This window comes from Lygodium microphyllum, chromosome 3 (assembly GCF_053477565.2).
Source record: "Lygodium microphyllum isolate KBCC chromosome 3, Lygodium_microphyllum_v1.1.10, whole genome shotgun sequence".
In the NCBI taxonomy this organism is placed as follows: Eukaryota; Viridiplantae; Streptophyta; class Polypodiopsida; order Schizaeales; family Lygodiaceae; genus Lygodium; species Lygodium microphyllum.
In genome coordinates this window covers 88686676-88708323 of record NC_141137.1, presented here as the reverse complement: position 1 = coordinate 88708323, position 21648 = coordinate 88686676, and the positions used below count along the sequence as shown (strand labels likewise).

At 41.7% G+C, this 21648-nt stretch overlaps 1 protein-coding gene across 3 annotated transcripts in view; it reads left to right on the top strand.

Moving 5' to 3' along the window:
* LOC148038603 (copper ion binding / methyltransferase) overlaps positions 1 to 21648 on the top strand; it is a 248227-nt gene that overhangs the window by 109999 nt on the left and 116580 nt on the right. For all 3 annotated transcript variants that reach the window (XM_087673802.1, XM_087673788.1, XM_087673795.1), the window contains exon 5: positions 18571 to 18671. In XM_087673802.1, coding sequence (XP_087529928.1) covers positions 18571 to 18671 — 101 coding nt within the window. The remainder of the gene's footprint in view (positions 1 to 18570; positions 18672 to 21648) is intronic.

Below are 21648 nucleotides of genomic sequence, written 5' to 3'. Positions count from 1 at the left end.
ATAGATCCCTTGGACACCCTATCCTTAGCCTTACCCACATATATCTAGCATGCACATCTTGTGACACCACATGAATCATGTCTTGGAGGCTCTCACGATAAAGAATAGCCACCCCACCCGACACTTTGGTTCTCCTTGGCTTACAAGGTTGAGGCCTATAAACACTCTCCCATTTGTATCCCACAACATTTGGTAATCTAGAACGTATATATTGATGTGTCTTTGTATACATAGCTATGTCTATCCCACGGAAATAGCTATGTCTATCCCACGGAAAGTATCCTCAAAATAACCTGCATCAAGTCTCATTGAACCATTACAGTTCCAAAGGGATAGCCTTAGCGTCTCATAGGCCACATACCATCATTGTGACCTTCGTTCTACTATGATTACTCTGCCATCTCTATGCATAGTATAATTGCCTTCTTTACGTGCCTCCAACACTGTTGGCATGCTAGCCCCTTCTATGCTCTAATTGTGCAGGTGTAGGATCTTCATTGAGATAAACCTTTTCGCCTTTCAAAGCCTTTTGTTTTGAGAGTAAGGCCCTCTTATTATCCATGTCCTCAAATTTCAGCATGAGGATCTGACCTCTTTTGTCACTTGGATCACCCACCCTCCAGGCAACCATTATGTGTGTCTCATTTGCACCCATCTTAGCACAAAGTGTTTTAGCATCCTCTAGGGCGGTTCCTTTTTCAATCCACCCCACCACACGAACACATAATGCACAGAGTTTCCTTTTTGCTTCCTCTTTTGGTGTTGCGTTCATCATTTCTACTTTGTTTTGAGGCACCCCTTTGTTTCTTTTGACTACCTCAATCCATTGTGCATTTTTTTTCATTGTATGCTCGACATTTCCTACTTTCTTTTGAGCTCCCTCTACCACATCACCCATGTGCGCATGTTCTTTTTTAAACTTTCCACCTCTTCTTTTAATTCTGGTGCAACTGGCATTGTTGTTTGTGCATCCATCATTGACCTGTGTGTTGCTAATTCTTTCTTACATGCCTCTAATTGCCTTTTCAGTTCAGCAATCTCCATATCCTTGGCTGCTATGTGTGCATTTGTATCAAATTTCAATGCATCAATATCTACTTTCCAGGCATCACTTACTTTGTTCAAATTATCAGTCATATCAACTTGCAGGTTAGCCTTGATTTCTTTGTATTTTGCATCATCCCAGTCATTAATGCATGATTTCCTGTTTGCACCTTTTGAATGTCTCCTGCAATTTGTCACATATGCCTTTATGCTTTGTATACATGTCATTCATGACTTTTTGTTGCATGCTGGCCCACACTTTCATACATGCTTTCAGGTTTGCATCCATTTTAGCATTTAATTTCTTTCCCCATGTTTCATGCATTACATTCATGTCACTTGTCACCTTGTCAATCATTTGTAAACGCCCCGAACAACGTAGTATGCTTAACAATTATGATATTCGCTTGTTTTCGAGATTTAATATAAAAGAGAATGAACACTTAAAGCTGAAAATGAAAATTACTCACAAAATTACAGCCATGAAAATGTAAAAGTAATGGAGACAAGATTGAGGGTTGAAGATGGGTAACCCCCCCCCGAAGGAATGTATTTCTGCTCAACCCAAGTCCCTTAGGGAAGAGCTCAGTTACAATCAACCTGAGAGTGAGAAGAAGTAATTCTCACTCTCACAAGATCATGCAAAGATGTACAAACACACATGCATTATCTATTATGCAATGATAAGAACTGATTTCTTTACAGTATGAGAGAAGAAAAAGGGGAATTCAGCCTTTCTCTATCGTTGATCAGCAGTACATGGATAGGGCTTGCTTCTTGTAGCTAAAATGGAAGAAAGAGCTCGAGAAGGAGGTGCTGTAATGAATTTACAGGCTTGCTGTCTTGTAAAACAACAGTGATAGAAGAGGGAATATGGAGGAATTTGATAATGGAGAAGTGGGGGATGATGATGGGGATGGATGGGGCCAGTTTCTGGCTATTTGTGGGTGCTGTACATGAGTTTACAGCAAAGAAAAATGATGTTGAATGAAGAAAAACAAGCTCTTATTTATAGGAGAGGGGAGAGCTAGTACAAAAGGGGAAAGTGGAGTAGCACAAGACAAGTGTCCAGCCACATGTCATGAGATGTGACAAGTGGTGGGACACTTGGAAACTTGTGTGACAAGTGTCTTGACACTTGTCTCTTCTCTATGGTCTTCCTTTTTGGGTTGAATACTGTCAAGAATAGAAACAACCAAATTTAGTAAGCACAGTCAGAGTACAGAACTTACTATTTTTAGAACGACATCCCTATTTTTTAGGACTAGCATTTTTAGGCTAATTCGAGGCTCCTAAATTTTAGGAGATTAGGGATCTCCTAAAATTTAGGGACCCCCCCAATATGGGTGTCATATGAAAGCTTTTTCCGTGTACATCGCAAAAATGGTATCCGAATCTTGATGTGACTTTCCTATGCAAAGAAATGTGCATTTCAAGCTTTCAGCCCACACATGCACATTATACAAGCATTTCATGATCATGCCATCTTGTTGATTGTAACTGTTTGTTCTGGTGGATCTAGCCCACACTTCAAGGCATCAATCCTTTCTGTGTGCGAGTCTAACCCTGATATGCATGAGTTCTAGTCACAGGCGCCCAATCGGGTCATATAGGTGGAAGTGTGAACTATCTTTTCTCTAACCCACCGCGTGGGTCCACCATAACCTGTGACCACTCATCAGTGGCCAGCTCCAATGCACTTTTCTTTATATCTAATTAGTGCAAAGGAAATAAATTTAATAAATCATTATATAGACAAATTAATGAAAAAGGATACAAATTCTGTTTCTATAGAGTTGTGACATCATTGGCATACATATTGCTGCAATCTCATCTCTTATGAGGGATTTCACATCATCCAAACCGTTTGTTACAATCAGCCTTTGCATCTTTGTCTTTCGCTTGGTACTTGTGGGAGTGGCATTTTCACGAGCTCTCCTGTTTTGTCTATATTAAAACTTTTTGTCTTTAGTTGGAGTCTTGTACAACCCCTCTGATGCAATGCCTCGTGTGGTCAGCCCAATTGGTTCTGTGTCAACTTCAATCTCATGTCCATTGGTTTCTCTTTCAGTAGTCTCTGCCATGTAGCAATCTAAGACATCCACTCAATGCCAAGCAAGCAGGCCTCCTACCTGTTTGATTGATGAGCAACTCCTGCTGGGAATAGACTCACTGTTGTGCTGGGAATAGACTCACTGTTGGTTAGTCAGTACATTGCTCATGACAGGTATCCGTGTCAATACATGTCGGTCAGTTAGAGCCTTCACTATGGCTTCAGTACATTCATGTTAGCCTTCATGCGTCAGCACATCAATTGCATCAAGTGTTAGGCATGAGAACAGACAGTCGTGTCAGGCGTCAGTACATCGGTCGCATCAGACATCGGTCAAGAGAGAGAGTAACGTCCACTGAGGCCAAAGTCCACATCACTCGTGTTAGGCGTCATCCATCAGTATAGGCATCAAGCGCTTGAGCTGCTTTCTCCCTAAGTGCTTGTTGTGATACAAAAGGCCAAGTTGGCCAATGAGACCAAAAGGTTACATACAAAATATCTGGGAAGTTTTTCAAGTCCCAGTAAAGCTACTATCTGGTGTTATGGTGAACTAGGTGAGGAGGTACAAAATGGTATATAGAATCGATACAATCTAGATGCAGTTCAAGTGCAGTGTGGGAATGCTTATGGAGCGTGGTCATCTTAAGATGTCCCGCATGGGCCTGTCTAGCATGGAGAGGCTGAAGCAGCGGGGTATGGCTCCCTGGTGGTGCTATAGTATCCGCTGTATCTGTAGGTGATGTCTTGTGCGGGGGAGTGGGCTTGTTGGGTGTGGGTGGCGAGCTCTGCCTCTCTCTATAGCTCTATCCAAGGTGACTCCTTGGGGTGGGGCCACTGGTCGGTTGGATGCAGCCCTTGTTGTAGAGGGGGTGGCTGAGGGTCTGTAGAACTCTTGGAGGGTGCGTTGCTATGTGTTCCCGACTGGTTGTAGAACTGGTGAGCAGCCCTGTTTGTGTGTTTCCTGCGTGCACCCATGTTTTTCATCCCCCGTGCACAGGCTAGGCAGCAGAGCATTTTGGCATTGGGCGAAAGACGTGCACTCCTCTATGACTGAGTTGAGTAACGCTTTCAATAATGTAGTGGGAGATGCCTTGCAGTTGGACATGGATAAAGATGAAATGGTCCCAAAGCTTGACACGGAACATCGTGAGCCCCTTGTCAAGTGTTCCAATTTTGTTGAGGCCTCCCGAGAAAGGGAAAAATGCATTGCCTTGTGCTTTAGAGATGGGTCACACTTTGTCCTATGCTCAAGCAGCAGGGTAGTCAAATGACTCCCAAGACTTGGATTGGGAGCATCTTTTGGAATTTACCAACACATTGCTTGGGGAGTATGTGCAAGATAATCGAGATAATTGTGGTGACTTTGAAGAAAGGGATGTTGTCGTTACTACTGTGGTTACAAAAAAGGTGTTGTGTCTGTTTTCCTTCTCCATGAAAAAATGGTTACCTTGTTCTTTATTGCTAGAATTCCTACAATGTCTTTGGTACACTCATGGGTGATGAGCGTTATACAAGAGGAGTGTGTGGAGGACATCTTTGTGGGCTCAAGGGGTCTTATGAGATTGTGTTCCGATTTTCTCATTAGCATGATATACTTTTAAGTAAGTTGCCATTGTTTTGTGATCACAAACTAGTATATGTTGTTCCATGGTGGCCAATGGTAGACTTTACAGAACCGCTAAAGCAAGAATGTTCGGTTTGGGTGAAAGTGGAGGGTTGCCCAGTTGTGTATTGGTTCCTTTTGCTTGATGCCATGATCAAGATTGGTGAAAGTGTTGATACCCCCCCAGTACTCGAGCTGCCAATAGCAACAGAATGTGCATGCTTTGGAATATCTCTCTTAAGTGTCCCACTTGGCTATGGGTGAATTCCCTTGGTATGCACACTTTGCACATTCGTCTCAAATGGGGAGCCTTTGTAGGACATTGCTTCAATTGCGGAAAATTGAGTCACTTTATGGCAAAATGCGTTGACTGTTGCACAACAGGATGGTTTTGCCTTGCATATGCATATAGATGCCCAGCCTGAGGGGGGAAAAATTGGGCAAAGGCAAACAATTGCTTTCATCTCTCACTGATGGTGCCCATGATTGGCAAGAGGTACAGTCGAAGAAAGGCAAAAAGTCAAATGATATTCAGAACATTGGATCATTGGAGGTTATAGAGAATGCCCTATGCACCTATGTGCATCATAAGGACAAGCCTTTGTCCGAAGGTGCTATTGTTACATGAGCATTAAGGCAACCTCTAATCCTAAGGCTCGACAAGAGCCATTATGTGCTCTACCTACGTGCTTGACCTTTGATAGGCATGGTAAAGTCATTACTCCATGGGAGCGCAAATACTTACACTGTAGCACAATGGATGTGGATCAGCCCTTGACTTCTAAAGCACGTGGTAATGGGACAAACACATTCGTTGTGTTGAGAAATTTTCTGGATGAGGATGTTCTTGTTGTTTTGGCAAATAAGGTTGCAGTGAGGCAGCTACAACCCAACCTTGGTCTTCCATCTCATCATGAACATATCTAAAATGGAATGTTTGGGGTATTTATTCACGTGGCAAGCGTCATGCTATGTGGCAAACCTTGCACTCTAATGCTTGGGATGTTTTGTGTGTGATGGACCATATGAGTCACAAAGAAGTAGGGAGAATCGTATGCTATCATGGCTTCAAGCTTTTTTATGCCAATGTTTCAACAGGAAACTATTCCATTGTGTTGCTGATTGTTAGAGAGAAATTTCAGCTAGTAGTGCTCAGGAGAGATGTATTGAGCAGATTCATAGTTGTGGAAATTACTTATGATGGGGAAGTGCTATGGCTGGTGGGTCTCCATGCTCCTAATGATTTTCTTGGTTGACGTGGTAATGGTGCTAGTTGAGAGCATGCCTCTCCCAAGGAAGACCTAGATTCATCATGGGTGATTTCAATATGTGTGTTCACCCATTGCATTCAACTTCCAGACATGGACTCGTGGATGGCTCAGAATGCGAGGATTGGAATGCCTTTGCTTCAGTAGAAACAAGATTTGTGATCTTGGTTATCTCCCTAAGACCATGGCTACACCTTCCATTTGGTGCAACACGGTGAAACCTAGAGCCTTCTGGATTGACTCTACATTACGCATGATGATTTCTTTTTGTTGTAGGTATTGGAAATTAGGGTTTTGCAGGGCTATGTTCTCTTTGATTACTTCCCCATAGTATTTGAGATGCATATGCATCTTGTTGATCCTTTGAGCCCTTTTGAGCAACCTGCTGTTTTTCAACTCCTTCGGCATGAGATATTTGATCGCTATATGCAATGGCTGCTACATCAATTTGCATCGCATCTTCCATTCCAAGGGGCAGCTTCCTTCGATCAGTTGATATAGACATTCTAGAATACACCATGCTACCCTGCGCACTCAATGGTTGCAAGTTGTTAGACAACTCTAGGCTCTGACACACTCTGTTTTGATGGATTTGCCACATGATGCCCTTTTACTTTCCATCTCCACAAGATTGGCAAACTTGTTGATACTTCTCAAAAGAGATCATACCAATAGGCCAAACTTACTGTATTATCAAGGGGATTGTAGGACAATAATTGTTAGTCGCACAAGTTTTTTCACGGCTTGCATGCTTTGTTTGATAGGAAAAATGTGGCCCGTTTGAGCAACTCTGACGGTAAAATAGTCATAAATCCACGAGCAATTGTGCAAATGTTCATGGACTTGCTTGGATCATAACCCTCTGTTTTCTCATGCAGTCAGTGCAGTGCGTTCATTGTTTTGTGTTCCAGTTAAAGACCAAGCCCCACTAGGTGTTGCTAACAATTTGGATATGGACATTACACAGAATGAGGTCATGGATATCCTCTTGCATTTGCCTAAAGACAAGAGCTCGGGGTGGGATGGTATCGCCAATGAGTTTTTTGAGACTTATGCCACTCACTTGGTTGCACCTTTGACACCCTTATGCTAGTAGGTTGGACAACTGAACACATGTCTCCCTCTTGGAAGGAGGGTGCCATTAAACTGATCCCTAAAGTGCCACCCCCTTGAGCCTTGAAACATTGGCGACCAATCTCATTGATGGGCTCTTTGTATAAGATCTTTATATCAGTCTTGGCTAATAGATTGCATGAATGCCTTCTAGACGTTATTCACTCAGTCTAGTATGGATTCATCAAAGGGTGAAATTTTGTGCACAACATCTTGAATGTCCAAATGGGGACGGATTATGCTCTATACACAAAATAGGAAATGGTGATGGTTCAGCTGGACCTTGAAAAAGCCTTCGATCATTTGGAATGATCCTTCTTGGGTTAGTTGATGCAAGGCACGGGATTTGGTCCAAGAATGGATGGACTTATCAATACTATAAGCATGGATTTCTCTTCAAGAGTTCTACTCAATGGTGGCGTCATGATACCCTTTTTCCTTTGTCAATCGGTTAGGTAGGGTTGTGTGCTGAGTCCTTTGTTTTTTACATTGGCCACTCACCCCATTCTGACAACATTGTCTTGTCTTGTGGCTAGTGGTGAGGATGTGGGACTCTCTCTTCTTCACGGGAAAAGTTGGTGTGGTTGGCCTTGGCGGATGACACCTTAATGTTTCTTAAGGCCGATCTAGATATACGAAGAGCAATGGCTACATGGGACTTATTTGCCCTTGCCTTGGGACTACACATTAATAAATCTAAATCGGCCCTTATCAGTTGCAGTGAGAGTGATCTTTGGGTCTTGGTCTAGCAAGGCGAGGTGGTGCTTGAATGCTTTGTTTTGAGGAACTTTGGCTACCTCTTGGGGGTACCGAGTTCATAAACTGCTAATGAATATCCCAAGTTTGTGGATCCCGTGTGGGCTGATATAAAAGTGCTCTTTTCCTTCTTAGACTTCTAGGGTTGTTAGTATATATGGATCATGAGGAATGCATTCATCTTTGAATGCTTCATTGGGAGTGCAGAGTCATCTAGTCTCCTTGAAAGGACCTCTTCATTGGTAGCTCGACTTGATTGAGTTAATTGATATTCTCTCTAGACGGGAATTGCTTGCTTGGCAAGTTGCAGTTTCTTCTGTCCCCTTGTACTTTGATTGTGATGTCTTAGATATTATGCATGATGGCTTAGAGCCATCCTTAATCTTGTACTTTTCCCATAATTAATACAATTACCTTTCATAGAGAGAGAGAGAGAGAGAGAGAGAGAGAGAGAGAGAGAGAGAGAGAGAGGCTTGGGGGATCTTTGCCATGACTTTGTAACTCTTAGTACTGGAACCTTTTCACATGATGGCACGAGAAAGAAAGAAAGTTATATTAATGTCTATAAAAGGCCAAATCGGCGTATGAGACCAAAATGTTACATTTGAAATTTTAGGGAATTTTCCGAAGTCTCAAAATAGCTATCGTTAATGCTATGACTAACTAAATGAAAAATAAACAATAAATAATACATAGCTGATGAGTACAAAATGATGCCTAAGCCAGATACAACGTGGAACTGCTCAAGAGGCACTCTTATCCCAAGATTCTCTCATGGGTCTATCTAGCATGGAGAAGCTAAAGCGGTGAGGTACGGCTGCTCTATGATGGTGTAGTATCCTTTGTATCTGCAAATGGTGTCTCCTACGGGGGTGTGGACTAGCTAGGCGTTGGCGATGGGCTCTATATCTCTTTGTGGTTATGTCTAGCACATCCCATGGCTATCTTGGCTAGAGCTAGAGTTTGAGTGTCAAAGAGAGGTCTTTCACTAACCAAGCACGAACTTAATTTGGAGCCTCAAAGTGAATTGCATGATCCTATATTGCTCAAAATCCACAACCATTCTTTGCAACATAGTGTCACCATTTTCTAAGCTTCCATCTAAAGTTTGAGCAACACATATCAGCTATTGGGGTTATGTTTGGTTCTATCTAGTCCCCGGAAAGAAAGAAAGATAGCTATAGGCTTGGGTAAGAGAGGCAACAAAGGCCTTGTTTTTTGTACTAAATTGTACAAATATGTATGATATCGTACTGTAAGGATCAATCCGTACTACGTATGGAGACAACCTTGGTCTCTATGTACTGATAACTTGACCATCTCCAGAAAATGCCCATTTGCTTGCCTTACTCCTACAATTTGTGACTTGCACTTCTCAATGGGCTACTTTTGTTGGTGTAAGGTCATCTTCAAGGTGGATCTCTCCATTGAGGGCATTTGTTTCGGAGAGATTCGAGCCTTGACCACTACAATAGATCAGGCCATACATTTATGGATGAATGTTGATGGAGAGGTCATTGGTATCCATCATTTCAAGGATGATCAGGTGTAAGGCATTGGAACCTCATGAGATTGTTAGACTTGAGCTAGGGTCCCCTTTGATTGTGGTAAGAGGATCTTACTAAATTGGTTTCATTCATACACAACTTATGGGAGCTTCCTTGACATATATATGCACGATTAGCCCTTGAGTCCTCATGATAATTAGCTACAGAGGGTGATACATGATGTTGATATATGCCAATATGACATTATCATGGTTTGACTTACACAGTTTTAGCATGGATAGACTACCTCCTTTCAATCCTGCCTTAATGCACAGTCTCTCACTTTGTGTCACTCACAAATTGGCAAGATCATTAGGTAGGATCTCATTCAATCGGAGACTAGGAGGACATGGGTGACATTAGTACATGAGATGGGGATGAAGATGGCTCTCAATTGAGACCATTTTCTCCACACTACTTAGGGTGGCTTTGTCGTATGCGCGAGGTACACGGATACTTATCTATCACATGTTAGTGGTGTTCTTGTCAAATACGTATCTCCTCCCACTAGCTAGAGATTGAGACTATCTCCAGAGGAGCATATATGCTGGATTTGCCAATGAGATTGAAAGTATAAGAAGCATCACATTTGCCAATGCATGATGCACTATGAGATTTGAGGCTACTTTTCATGATTTGTTCAGGGATGAATTAGTGCTATTGTCGATAGTCATGGACTACATTAACTAGAGATACCATGGTCTTTTTCTCTTGGAGATATGAGGACTGAGAGAGATCATCCTCAGAGGTAGAGCACTAGTTTGTCGAGGGCCTATCCAAAGGCAACTCATGAATTTCGTGAGGAGCACCTAGCTAGCTTAGACTAGACTTAGTCTACACTTGAGAGGAGTACTGAGGAGTCTCCTATACAGCTCAAGCTTACATCTACTCTAAGGAAATCGATTGATTGAGCAATTCAGCTTGACTAAGCTAGGTGTCCTAAAGCTTGATAAATATGTCAATGACATATGCATAAGAGGATACGTTAGATTATTGTTCAAACCAGAGCCACACCATCCAGGTTCTTCTTTACATACTTGGAGATATGAGGACAGAGAGAGATCATCCTCAGAGGTAGAGTACTAGTTTGTCGAGGGCCTATCCAAAGGCAACTCATGGATTTCGCGAGGAGCATCTAGCTAGCTTAGACTAGACTTAGTCTACGCTTGAGAGGAGTGCTGAGGAGTCTCCTATACAACTCAAGCTTACATCTGCTCTAGGGAAATTGATTGATAGAGCAATTCAGCTTGACTAATCTAGGCGTCCTAGAGCTTGATATATATGTCAATGACATATGCATAAGAGGATACATTAGATTATTGTTCAAACCAGAGCCACACCATCCAAGTTCTTCTCTACATACACTCCAACCTTTCACAAGGGGTTTTCTAAGATGATGTGTATCCTCATACTATCAGCTAGTTTCTTTTCCAATCTACGTTTGGATTTAGATTCTTTTTTTGCATCATTTATCAATAGACATTGGTATTGTTTTACAAATAGTTGTAACTTATAGTCTCATAGGTCATTTTGGCCTCTTGTAGACATTAATAAATAATTCCATTTCATGTTCTCTCTCTCTCTCTCTCTCTCTCTCTCTCTCGTGTTGAGAAACCCTTCACCCTTCACTCGCAGTTTGCGTTTTTGTGTTTCTGCGTTTTGCGTTTAGGGTTTGCAGCCCCAAAAAGGGGTGCCATCCTAGACTGACTGTGTCTATTTATAGGCCACTCTTTCATTCATTCCTCACGGCTGATTCATTCAGTCCATCACCTCTTCTCTCCAGTCTCTCCACTACCCTTATACCCCTTCAGGAGGACATTGCAGTTCGTGGTTCCTGGCTGTCTTCATCATCTTCCTTGTGCTATGGCACCCTTGTTTCCTTGTATCACATTCACTCCATGATTTGGAACTTCATCATTCCATTCATCAGAGTTTCTTCTCTCTTTTCTTCTCTTCTCCATGTTTGCCGAGTTCACTCCATGTTCCTCCTCGCAAACCCTACTGTCTCGCTGGTACGTTATCTTTTGACATGGTATCAGAGTTGGATGTGCTCACCTAGCAGCGAAGATCCTCCACTCCAGTGAAGGCAAAGATCGGTGGCGGGTTCGGCATCCACTTCTTTTCTTTTTCCGTTGCATCAACATCTCGTTTTTGCAGATTTCAGGTGTTTCAGCTTGCTGCCCACACCCTGTTCGCGGAGGTATCTCAATCGAAGCTGTCCATTGCTGTCTCCATCAGTTGGTGCCTGATTTCCAGCCCTCTTCGCACACATGGAGGATGGATTAGCGCTACGACCTCCTGGAGATCGTTGCAATGCTAGCGGCAGTCTTCTTCCACTTATTTTCAGGTACTGTGGCTTCCACGACCTATAGATCTGCAGTTCGCTCTAGCGAGAGACATTGATTGTCTGATACTGTTTCCTTGTCAGTTTGCTCCTTCGAGAGACAGTGGCTGTTCGACTCCTTCCTCTTCTTCGGCTACCCAGTCTGCTCCACTAAGAGACAGTGATTGTTGCCCACCTCTTGCTCATTTTGAGCCTCACCCTTCCCCACCCTCGACTACTCAGGTTTGAGAGGCTACCTCTGGGAGCTCTTCGGCACCCAGATACCTTCTTCAACACGACCGACATCACTTTCTTCGTTATCAGACATTTCGGAGTCCATGATCCATGAGTTTTTGGATTCCCTATGTACTTCAGAGGGGTATTTAGAGGGGGATGTTATTTCTTTTCCCTCAGAGGGGGCATCTACTTCTTCGACTTCAGTGGGCGTCCCTCCACCTCTCACCTCAGAGGTGGAACCTACTCCACATGAAGTTCTTCACCCATCCTCTACTTTCTTGGGTTGGTTGTCTTCGACCAGTCATCTCTTCTACTAATATCCAGGATCTTCAGGTACCACCTAGATTGGGACCTCGGAGGTTCAGCCGCGACTTGGTGATGAGGCCTTTGTATTCCTTCCAGCATGGATGCACGGAGCTAGTGGCTTCTCTCTTGAGGTTGAGTTTCAGGTTCTCCAGTTCACTCTATCTACTGTTCTTTACTACAGGTTCCCTTTGCGGTGGAAAACCCTTCACCCTTCACACGCAATTTGCGTTTTTGCGTTTCTGTGTTTTGCGTTTAGGGTTTGCATTTAGGGTTTGCAGCCCCAAAAAGGGGCGCCATCTTAGACTGACTGTGCCTATTTATAGGCCACTCCTTCATTCATTCCTCATGGCTGATTCATTCAGTTTCACCTCTTCTCTCCAGCCTCTCCACTACCCTCACACCCCTTTAGGAGGACATTGGGGTTCGTGGTTGTCTTTATCATCTTTCCTGTGCTATGGCACCCGTATCACATTCACTCCATGATCCGGAACTTCATCATTCCATTCATCAGAGTTTCTTCTCTCTTCTCTTCTCTTCTCCATGTTTGTCGAGTTCACTCCATGTTCCTCCCCGCAAACCCTACTATCTTGCTGGTACGTCATCTTTTGACATCTCTCTCTTTAGATACGCACACAAAATGCCTTGGATGGAGTATTGACATCTCTACTACTACTATATGTAGAGGATATTGTGCTTATCTCAGACTCTCTGGAGGGGTTGTAGTTCTATCTAGATATACTACCTATCTTTCTCTAGGAAAGATCTCACAGCAGGGAGCCTTGGAAAGACCAAGGTTATGGCATTGAACTGGAATAGTCCCAAACAACTTGGTATGCACAACAATTATACTAATTGCTTATTTTCAAGACATAATATTTCAAGAAATGGGAAAAACAAATATTTAAACTTGAATATGACAATTATTTTAGATAATTATAGCCATGGAAACATGAAAGGAATGGAGATGAGGTGTGACAAGTAGTAGGACACTTGAAAGCTTGTGTTACAAGTATCTTAGTACTTATCTCGTCATTATGGCCTTCCCTTTTGGGTTGATAATTGTCAAGAATAGAAACAAGCAAATTTAGTAAGCACTAACAGAACACAAAACTTGCTATTTTGAAAATGTCATCCTTTTAAGACTAGTATTTTAGACCGATTCGTGGCTTCTAAAATTTAGATCTCTTCTAAAATTTAGAGATCTTCTAAAATTTAGGGACCCCTTAATATGGACACTATGTGAAAGCTCTTTACAAGTATGTTACAAAAACAATATTGAAATCTTCACATGAGTCTTCTATGCAAAGATATGTGCATTTTAAGCTTTTAGCCTACACATGCACATTAGACAAAACATTTCATGATCATGCCATCTCACTGATTGTAATTGCTTGTTTTGGTAGATTCTGCCCATACTTCAAGGTATTAATCCTTTTGTGTACGAGCTTGCCCTTGATATGCTTAAGTTCTGGTTATAGGTGCTCAATCAAGTCATAAAGGTGGAAGTATATGCTATCTTTTGTTTAATTCACTGCATGGATCCACCATAACCTATAACCACTCATCAATGGTCAGCTCTAATCCACTATTCTTTATATTTAGTAAGTGCAAAGGAAACAATTTAATAAACAATTAGATATGCGAAATAATAGAAAGGGTACAATTTTTTTTTTAATTGTATTATAACATTAATACCTCAACTAGTGGGTCAAAACATCATTGCCTTAACTTACATATGGTGGGGAACTAGTGGAACAAAGCCAGAGATACATCGATTCGAGGATTTACTATGAGAAGAGCACTTGAGGATAGGTTGACTTGAGGTTATGCAACATTAGGAGCCATGGAGAACTAGTGTGCATATATACAATTCTAAGAACCTTAGACGAATCTATGGCTCTTTGACGTATTATTATACTAGCATTCTTATATGGAGTTCCTATTTGGGGATCGAGTCTTTATCATAGGACATCTATAATAAGAGCGGTTAGGGCCAGATGGAGGGGAGGCTTATGATGGATTGTAGCAAATGGAGGGGTCCTTGATGATGATGATGATCCCTTAGTGCCACATGAGATAGTCAAAGCACTTATAGAAGCACCTATGATAGTGGCTGAGGCTCTTTTCTAGACATTGTTTTTTTTGCATGTACTTGCTGTAGAGTCATCTGGGTAGCTAGCACCGCAAGGTGACACCGAGTGCTTGTATGCCTAGACAACCACATGGTTGTAGCTACATGGGCTGCATATGGACCACCTTTCATCTCTACAGTATAGTGTGGATTCTCCTTTCTTAGAGCTCAGTCAACAAGAGCTCAACAAGATCATTATATACACCTAGGACATGGTTGGTGCCTTCCGAGGGTGTGGGGATGAAGAAGACTTTCAAGTAAAAGCATCTTCTACATACATCCCTTGATGGTTTTGTGATCTGGCCGAGATTCATGGACACACACCTATCCCTTGGAGTACAGTGTGCCATTGGTTAGCTCCACACATCCTTGCATTAGTTACGGATAGAGACCGGTCCGCTGTGGAGTAGATTCCCTTTCCCCAAAGGCTTGGATCTGCCAGCACTGCCAGATCAAGCTAGAGACTAAGGAGCATTGCATATGGAGATGAGCGGTGTACTATGAGATCAAATGGTGCTTGCAATGTTAGGGATTCGGACCATTGTCCAAGGTGATGGACTTCCTAGATCAGCATTGCCTTGGACTCTTTCTTTTGGAACTGTGTCGACATAGAGATCACCTCTTAGAGTCTTGAGGGAGGTATGTTGGGCCGTCACGATAGCGCACACTCACAGAGTTTTTCAAAGCTACAGCTACAACTGATACCTCAAAGCATACCCCTAGATTGATTGGTAGTTCCACAACATGGAGTCACATTCGGTAGGGCCATCAAGAGATGCATAGCATGCCATCCATGGCCCGCTGGTCCATGTACTTGTTGGAGACACCACTAGAGGATAGGAACAATACTAGCACGTCACTGAGCATCTCTACGTTGATGCTTTCATCTATCTGTGTTGGACAGACTCATGATGGATATCCCACAGTTCTACATTGTATTCAATCCTTGGTGCTTTAGTATTTTCAATTATTTGCTGTTTCCTAGCTAGTTGTTTTTAGATTGTGGTTTCACTATTCTACTTGGGAAACATGATAGTTTCTTGAACTTCAGATGTATCTACTTTTGTCTCATAGGCCGATTTGGCCTTTTGGTAGAAAGGGAAGTGATCATATAAAAATGTTTAGATGGACCTTTTGACATATTACACCCCTATCTTATATTAGTAGGTTGACCTTACAGCATCCTTTTACTTTTCTTTTAATTTCTAGCTGATTATGCATTTTTGGGCACCCAAAGTGGACCTTGGCCTGGTAACCTCTAATCCCCAATTCCCAATCCGACAAGGGTAGGTTGATTTTAGAGTTTCAGGTCTGTTTTGGCCTCCACATGATATTAATATACCTTTCTTTCTTCATTTCTCTCTCTTGGACATGGGTTAGTCGATCCTAAGAGATGGGCAGTCCTGTGTCAAGGGTGCAATGCGTGCTACTCATCGAAAGGGAATCAGGTTAATATTCCCGAACTGGGACGTGGCAGTGGACGATGACGTGATTGCTTTCAGAGGGAGCACACATACAGGTGGTTTCCTCTTACCTATTTCCTTTCATGGAGAACCCCTGAAGTCGCTTTCAGAGGGGAATCCATGCAGGTTGTTTCTTCTTCCAAATTTCCTTCATGGAGGAAATTACATCGGAGGATGTTTCATAGAAGGCTATTTCAGTCTCACAAGGAAACATTCAAAGTTTAAAGAGTGGCTTTTATTATTCTAGGTGGTGATATCTAGGTTGTTACTATTTTGGTCCATGAGGGGGACTACTTTTTTTCAGCTCTTGGGATGGCCAACATTGTCCTACACAAACTTGAATTTCAGGGCTCATGTTCCAGCTGTTGCAGTGTTGACTTTCCAGCAATCTGGGAGGTTTCATAGTAGTCGATTCCACTTCCTCCTTTACTTGCGATGGAGGATCTTGCTTATTTCGTGTTTGACATGATGGAGTTTTTTGTTTTGACTCTTTTCTAGCTTTAGAGTCTTGAGTACAACAGGATCATCCCTAGACATCTACACTTGACAGCTTGAGTGCTATTGCGCTAGTTCAGCCCAAGGCATTTGGAGAAAACTTTTTCACTGAGCGATTACTCCCATTAGCAGTTCTGGATAAATATTAATCAAGTTGGGATTGAACTTTTTTAATCATTTAACTCTTTGGTAAGAAGCGTTGTTATATGTATTTTTATGCGTGCTTCTTTCCAGATCATCTTCCCCATATGTCCCTGAGAGGGCCTTAGGTTCAGGTCCATTGTGGGCACCCACATTGTCCAGTCAATCCTGTTGGCACATGTCAGGGCGAGCATTTAAATTTGGACCATTCGTCATGAAGTTGTCAGGTTGGCTAGTTTTTTCCACATGCCTATTTATCAGTAGCACATGCACAGACCTCATTAAATCATTCACTATTTTGCATATCTGCGGTTGATAGCCTGGGCCGTGCTCACACTGCTATCTTTGTATTCTTCATTCTCTCATGTTGTTCACCTTCTTTTGCACCTCTGCTTCATCAGTTGCTCATTGCAATAGGAGATGGTATGTAGATATAGACTTTAGTTACTTGCATGATGGGTGGATGGAGACATTGGGTTTATCATAGCAGACCTTCTGAATATTAGAATGGGATCTAGGTGGTGGGGATGGTTGGTAGACCTTGTAATGTCTATCTTTTGGCATATATGACCAAGATAGGGGGAGGGATTTAGATGAGCAGGATCAGTGTGGTGCCAATTGCTGCCTCATGTTAGCTTAGACGGGGCGTGCCTTCACCCCTTTTTAGTGATTTTTGTAGGAGACTAGATACAACTTTGGACTGAGGAATCCTATGGTTACTAGAACACAAGATGTCAACAATGGGCACATGACTTGCCTATGGCAGGGCTCTAGTAGCTTGTGTTAGGTGTGGAAAGCTGGTGGAGAGTGAAGATTTATAAGCACTGTTTATGGGATGTCCCCATGTCCCAATAGCATGAAGGAAAGCCCTCAGGATGTTCTTCCTTTGTATAATTAAGACTATGATATGATGCGGGGGACAATAGCTTGGGTCATGGACAGAAGTCTAGTATGCAGCTAGAAGTGTTTCCAGGGGTACTAGTTAATTTTTATTTTGCATAGCGCTTGAACATGGTTCCCATAGAAGGCTAGATAGAGTGGGTTCAGGGATATTGTGGCAGATGGGAGCTGATTGCTAGCATTATTGCTTGTTCATTTGGACAGTTGTAGGGTGGCTTTAAGTGCAGAGGAGGAGACATACTTTTCTTTATATATGGGACCAATGATTCTGAAATGGTTGCTTTCAAAGAAGTTTCATTCTGAGGAAATTGTTTTGTAGAAGTTAAGAAACTGCAAGAAACAGGTTCTGTACAATAGATTAAATAAATGGAATCATGTGTATGCTAATCGATGAAGGGATAAGCAACTTGATTGTTTCTAGATACTTGCAAAAAGCAACACGGTTTTGCACAGGTATGATTGGGTTTTTATGGGACTCCAGGACCTTCTTCCTTTAGAGCCACATATGGTTTGGCATTACAGACCTATTGATTGGCTTTTCACAGAACCCCCTGTATATTCTCTTGTTCTTTTAGGACTTCAGTGCCTTGTGTTTTCTCTTGTTCTTGTTGTTTAGTAACATATGATTGCTGTCCTGGTAAAACATGTTAATGACGTGATTCCTGTTTCCTTTTATTGTTCTTTCTCCTTTTTTGGGGGGGGGGGGGGTGTGGATCTTCTTTAAATACATGATTCTCTTGTGGGTTTAGAGCCTGCCCAGCCATACATTTAAGGTTTTTGACTTATGCAGCTCTTCTCTACAATCATGGGCTTGTCCTCTCATGAAATCATCTCATTCGGAAATATATGTAGACCTTTAAAAGAGATTCCTTTTGTCCTAGAGTTTTGGGTGCATGTAACAGTGATTTATGCTTGTTCCCTGTAAAAACTATGCATGCGGTCTGTTGCTGTATTCATGGCTTTGTGATTTTGTGCAGCAAAGTCAAGTTAACCAGGAATATTTCTTATATAGAAGGGGAAGTCTGTAATTTTATCTGGAGAGTACTCTGCCTTTATAGAATTTGTGGACTCTTGTTTATCTTTGTTATCATGTATAGTATTGTTGCATTGTTTAATCATATCATCTTACTTTTTTGTAAGGTGGTGTAATCATGCTCTTAATTTCTGAATCCAATGACACTGGCTTGAAGGTATCAAGGATTCCTTACCAGAGATCAGGAATTTCAACAGTATAGATGCATTTGTGCGTCAAGTTCGACCGAAAGATCGTGGTCATAACCTTGTGATTGCGGTTTGTCCATCATAGTTCTACTTTTGTTTGTTTACAATGTTAGGTGTGGATATCTTAGTGTAGTAAATTTATTCTTGTTTCATTATAGACCTCCAGATTGGCTATTTATCAAGCCTCATAATAGATTTGTGGGGTCACAAGTACAAGAATCTAGTCTCTATTACTTTGCGTAAGATTTCACTTTGTCATTAATGATATTATATCTTGGAAGTCCCTTATATTGCGAACATTATACTTCACAATATTTTTGTCCCAAGGGGATTTATTAATAAAGTTCTTATTTCCTCTGGAAAAGAGGACTGCAGAGACGTACCTTGCAACCCTGTTCTCAAATGTATTTGTACACATGGTTTTTCACTATGATCTAGACTTTAAGGGAATGATAGTATGATAAAAACTGTAACAACTATGGAGATTAGATTTTCTATTAAGCTTCCATATGTACAATTCGTTATCAGGGTGAACAGAACCAATGTCACAATATTAGAAAAAGACAAAACATCTGTTGTTGACCAATATCTTGAAATCTATAACATTCAGTAAGTGCCTGTTGTACGGATCTCATAAAGAAAAGTAAAGGAGGCAACAGCATTATCAACAAAGACTAGGATTCCAAAGAACCTGATACAACAAATGATTTGGGATAGCTACACACCAAGACAATTTGAGAATACATGATATTCATATATGAAGAATGTAGTAATGAGAAATTGTTTTAAGTTGCCCCCTCAATGAGTAGAGATGCACACTTTTTGTGGAAAAATATTATATAAAAAATCAATACACAAATTGACTGATGAGTATAAAAACGTGCAGCCTAGAAAGTTTATAAACACTTGTTGTTGAAAATATCATACTGCAGTTATTGAATTTGATTGGGAAAGGATTAAAGAGCCAGAAAAGCTTGCTAAATCAAAAATGCTAAAGCTTGCTAAAGAGCCAGAAAGCACCACATTGCTGTTGACTAGCAAGAGCGAGTGTTCTGGTGTCAAGACCAATCATGCATCTCCAGAGTAAAGGCACTCCTTGAGTGGCAGCTTGCTGGCCTAAATTTCTGAGAGTCTTTGATGCCATGGAATTGAAAAACTGTTGCATCTCCAAAGTAAAGGTACTCCTCAAGTGGCAGCTTGCTGGCCCAAATTACCGAGAGCTTCAACACCATTGAATAACAAGATTCGTGTGATGTCATAATCCTTTGGCATGCTCAGATGTCTGATGTTTAAGTTAAAGTACAAAATGCATTCCCTTGGCTGTCATATCATGCAGAGAATAGTCCCTACCATTGTACTGAGTGCTCAAATCTTGCAATCTATCGTCAAAGTCTACATTATGAACTAACTGAAAAGGTTCAATCATATTTTGAATGAGAGTCGAAAGAGGCCTGTAATGATGGCCCAAAGCATACCTGCGTTGAGCTTGGGGAAAAGACATAATAGTCCCGTGAGGAGGGAGAACATCGACCACTCTAGAAATCATTACCAAAAAGTAAGCCTTTCGTGCGTCAACAGCAGCCAAAGGAGGATAAAAGACATTAGTCCAATTAAGGCCTTCATCAGAAGTGAATTACTTGCAAGTTTAAGCCTGCTTGTCCATTTAATATGAGAAAGGGCTTCTTTCCAACTAACCAACCAGTTCCGTTGCAAGAGTATATGCAGTAAAGGACACTTTGAAGCACAACAACATCCAATCCTCAGCATTGATAATCCAGTTAGACTGCACAATTCAAAGCAAGATGCAAAGGCCATGGAGATAACTTCCAAGTATCACAGTTGACTCTCAATTTTTTGAGTACCCAACCTGACATTGATTTGAGGGTAGTGTTCCAGCCAATAGGGTAACCTGAGTGTCTAGAAACCACTCAAACCATGTACAATCTAGAGCTCATTGTCTGAATGTATGGCATCGGAGGCATTGGTGAGCTTGTTCTGTGACTAGATTTTTTGAAGCACTCTGCTGCTATTGTCCACAATGTGCAGCCCAGTAAGTATTTTCTTGAGGTTGGCGACTGCAATGTGCACCTTCGGTACCCCTACAACAGTCACGTGGTAGTGCGTCGGTAAAAATATCTGCAACATTCTCTTGTGTGGAAATGTGGGCATATTAATCTCCCTTGCATGTGATCTCTCTCGGACATAGTGATAATGTATCTCAAAGTGTTTCGTAGTATGGGCATGAAACATTGGATTCCATGCTACTGCAATAGCGCTCTGATTGTCAGAGAGAATAGGAGTGGGTTCCTGCAAATGAACATGAAGATCAGCCAATACACAATGTAACCAAACACATTTGATTGTCGCTATGAGAGTTGCCCTATACTTAGCTTCACAAGATGAGGTAGCCATAGTAGGCTCAGGGCTGCTTCTTGCTTAGGTAGGAATGCATGATTTGCCTAGAAAGAAACAATGTCCACTAGTAGACTGCCTTGTATTGTGATCACCAGCCCAATGTGAATCACTGTAAGCATGCATTTGTGAGTCTCCCCCCTTTGGAAATACTAAACCATATGATTGTGTTTCTTGGAAATAGTGAGAAATGCACTTAACAGCTTGCCAATGCAGTGTCCTTGGATTGTGCATGTATTTGTTTACATGTGATGTTGCGTACTGTATGTGGGGACGAGTGTTACACAAATAGATGATGCAACCAGTAGCTTGGCTGTAGTAAGTAACATTTGATAGATCACTACTATTATGCATTGAAAGTTTTAGCCTTGTTTCCATAGGTGTGCTCATAGGTCTACAATCTTGCATGTTAAACCTTACTGTGACTGAAACATACTGTGACTGAAACATAACAATACTATACTGGTTTTGGGTTGAATTGAATCCCCACAAAATAGTAAAGTAGCCCCATAGACTGCAATTTAGCCTTGAAAATCTGCAATTTTTCTCTCATTTGGTCTAGTGAGTAGCATATCACTATATAAAGAATGATGATGATCAAATCCCCCTCTTCCTTCATGTAGAGGGTGGGTTTA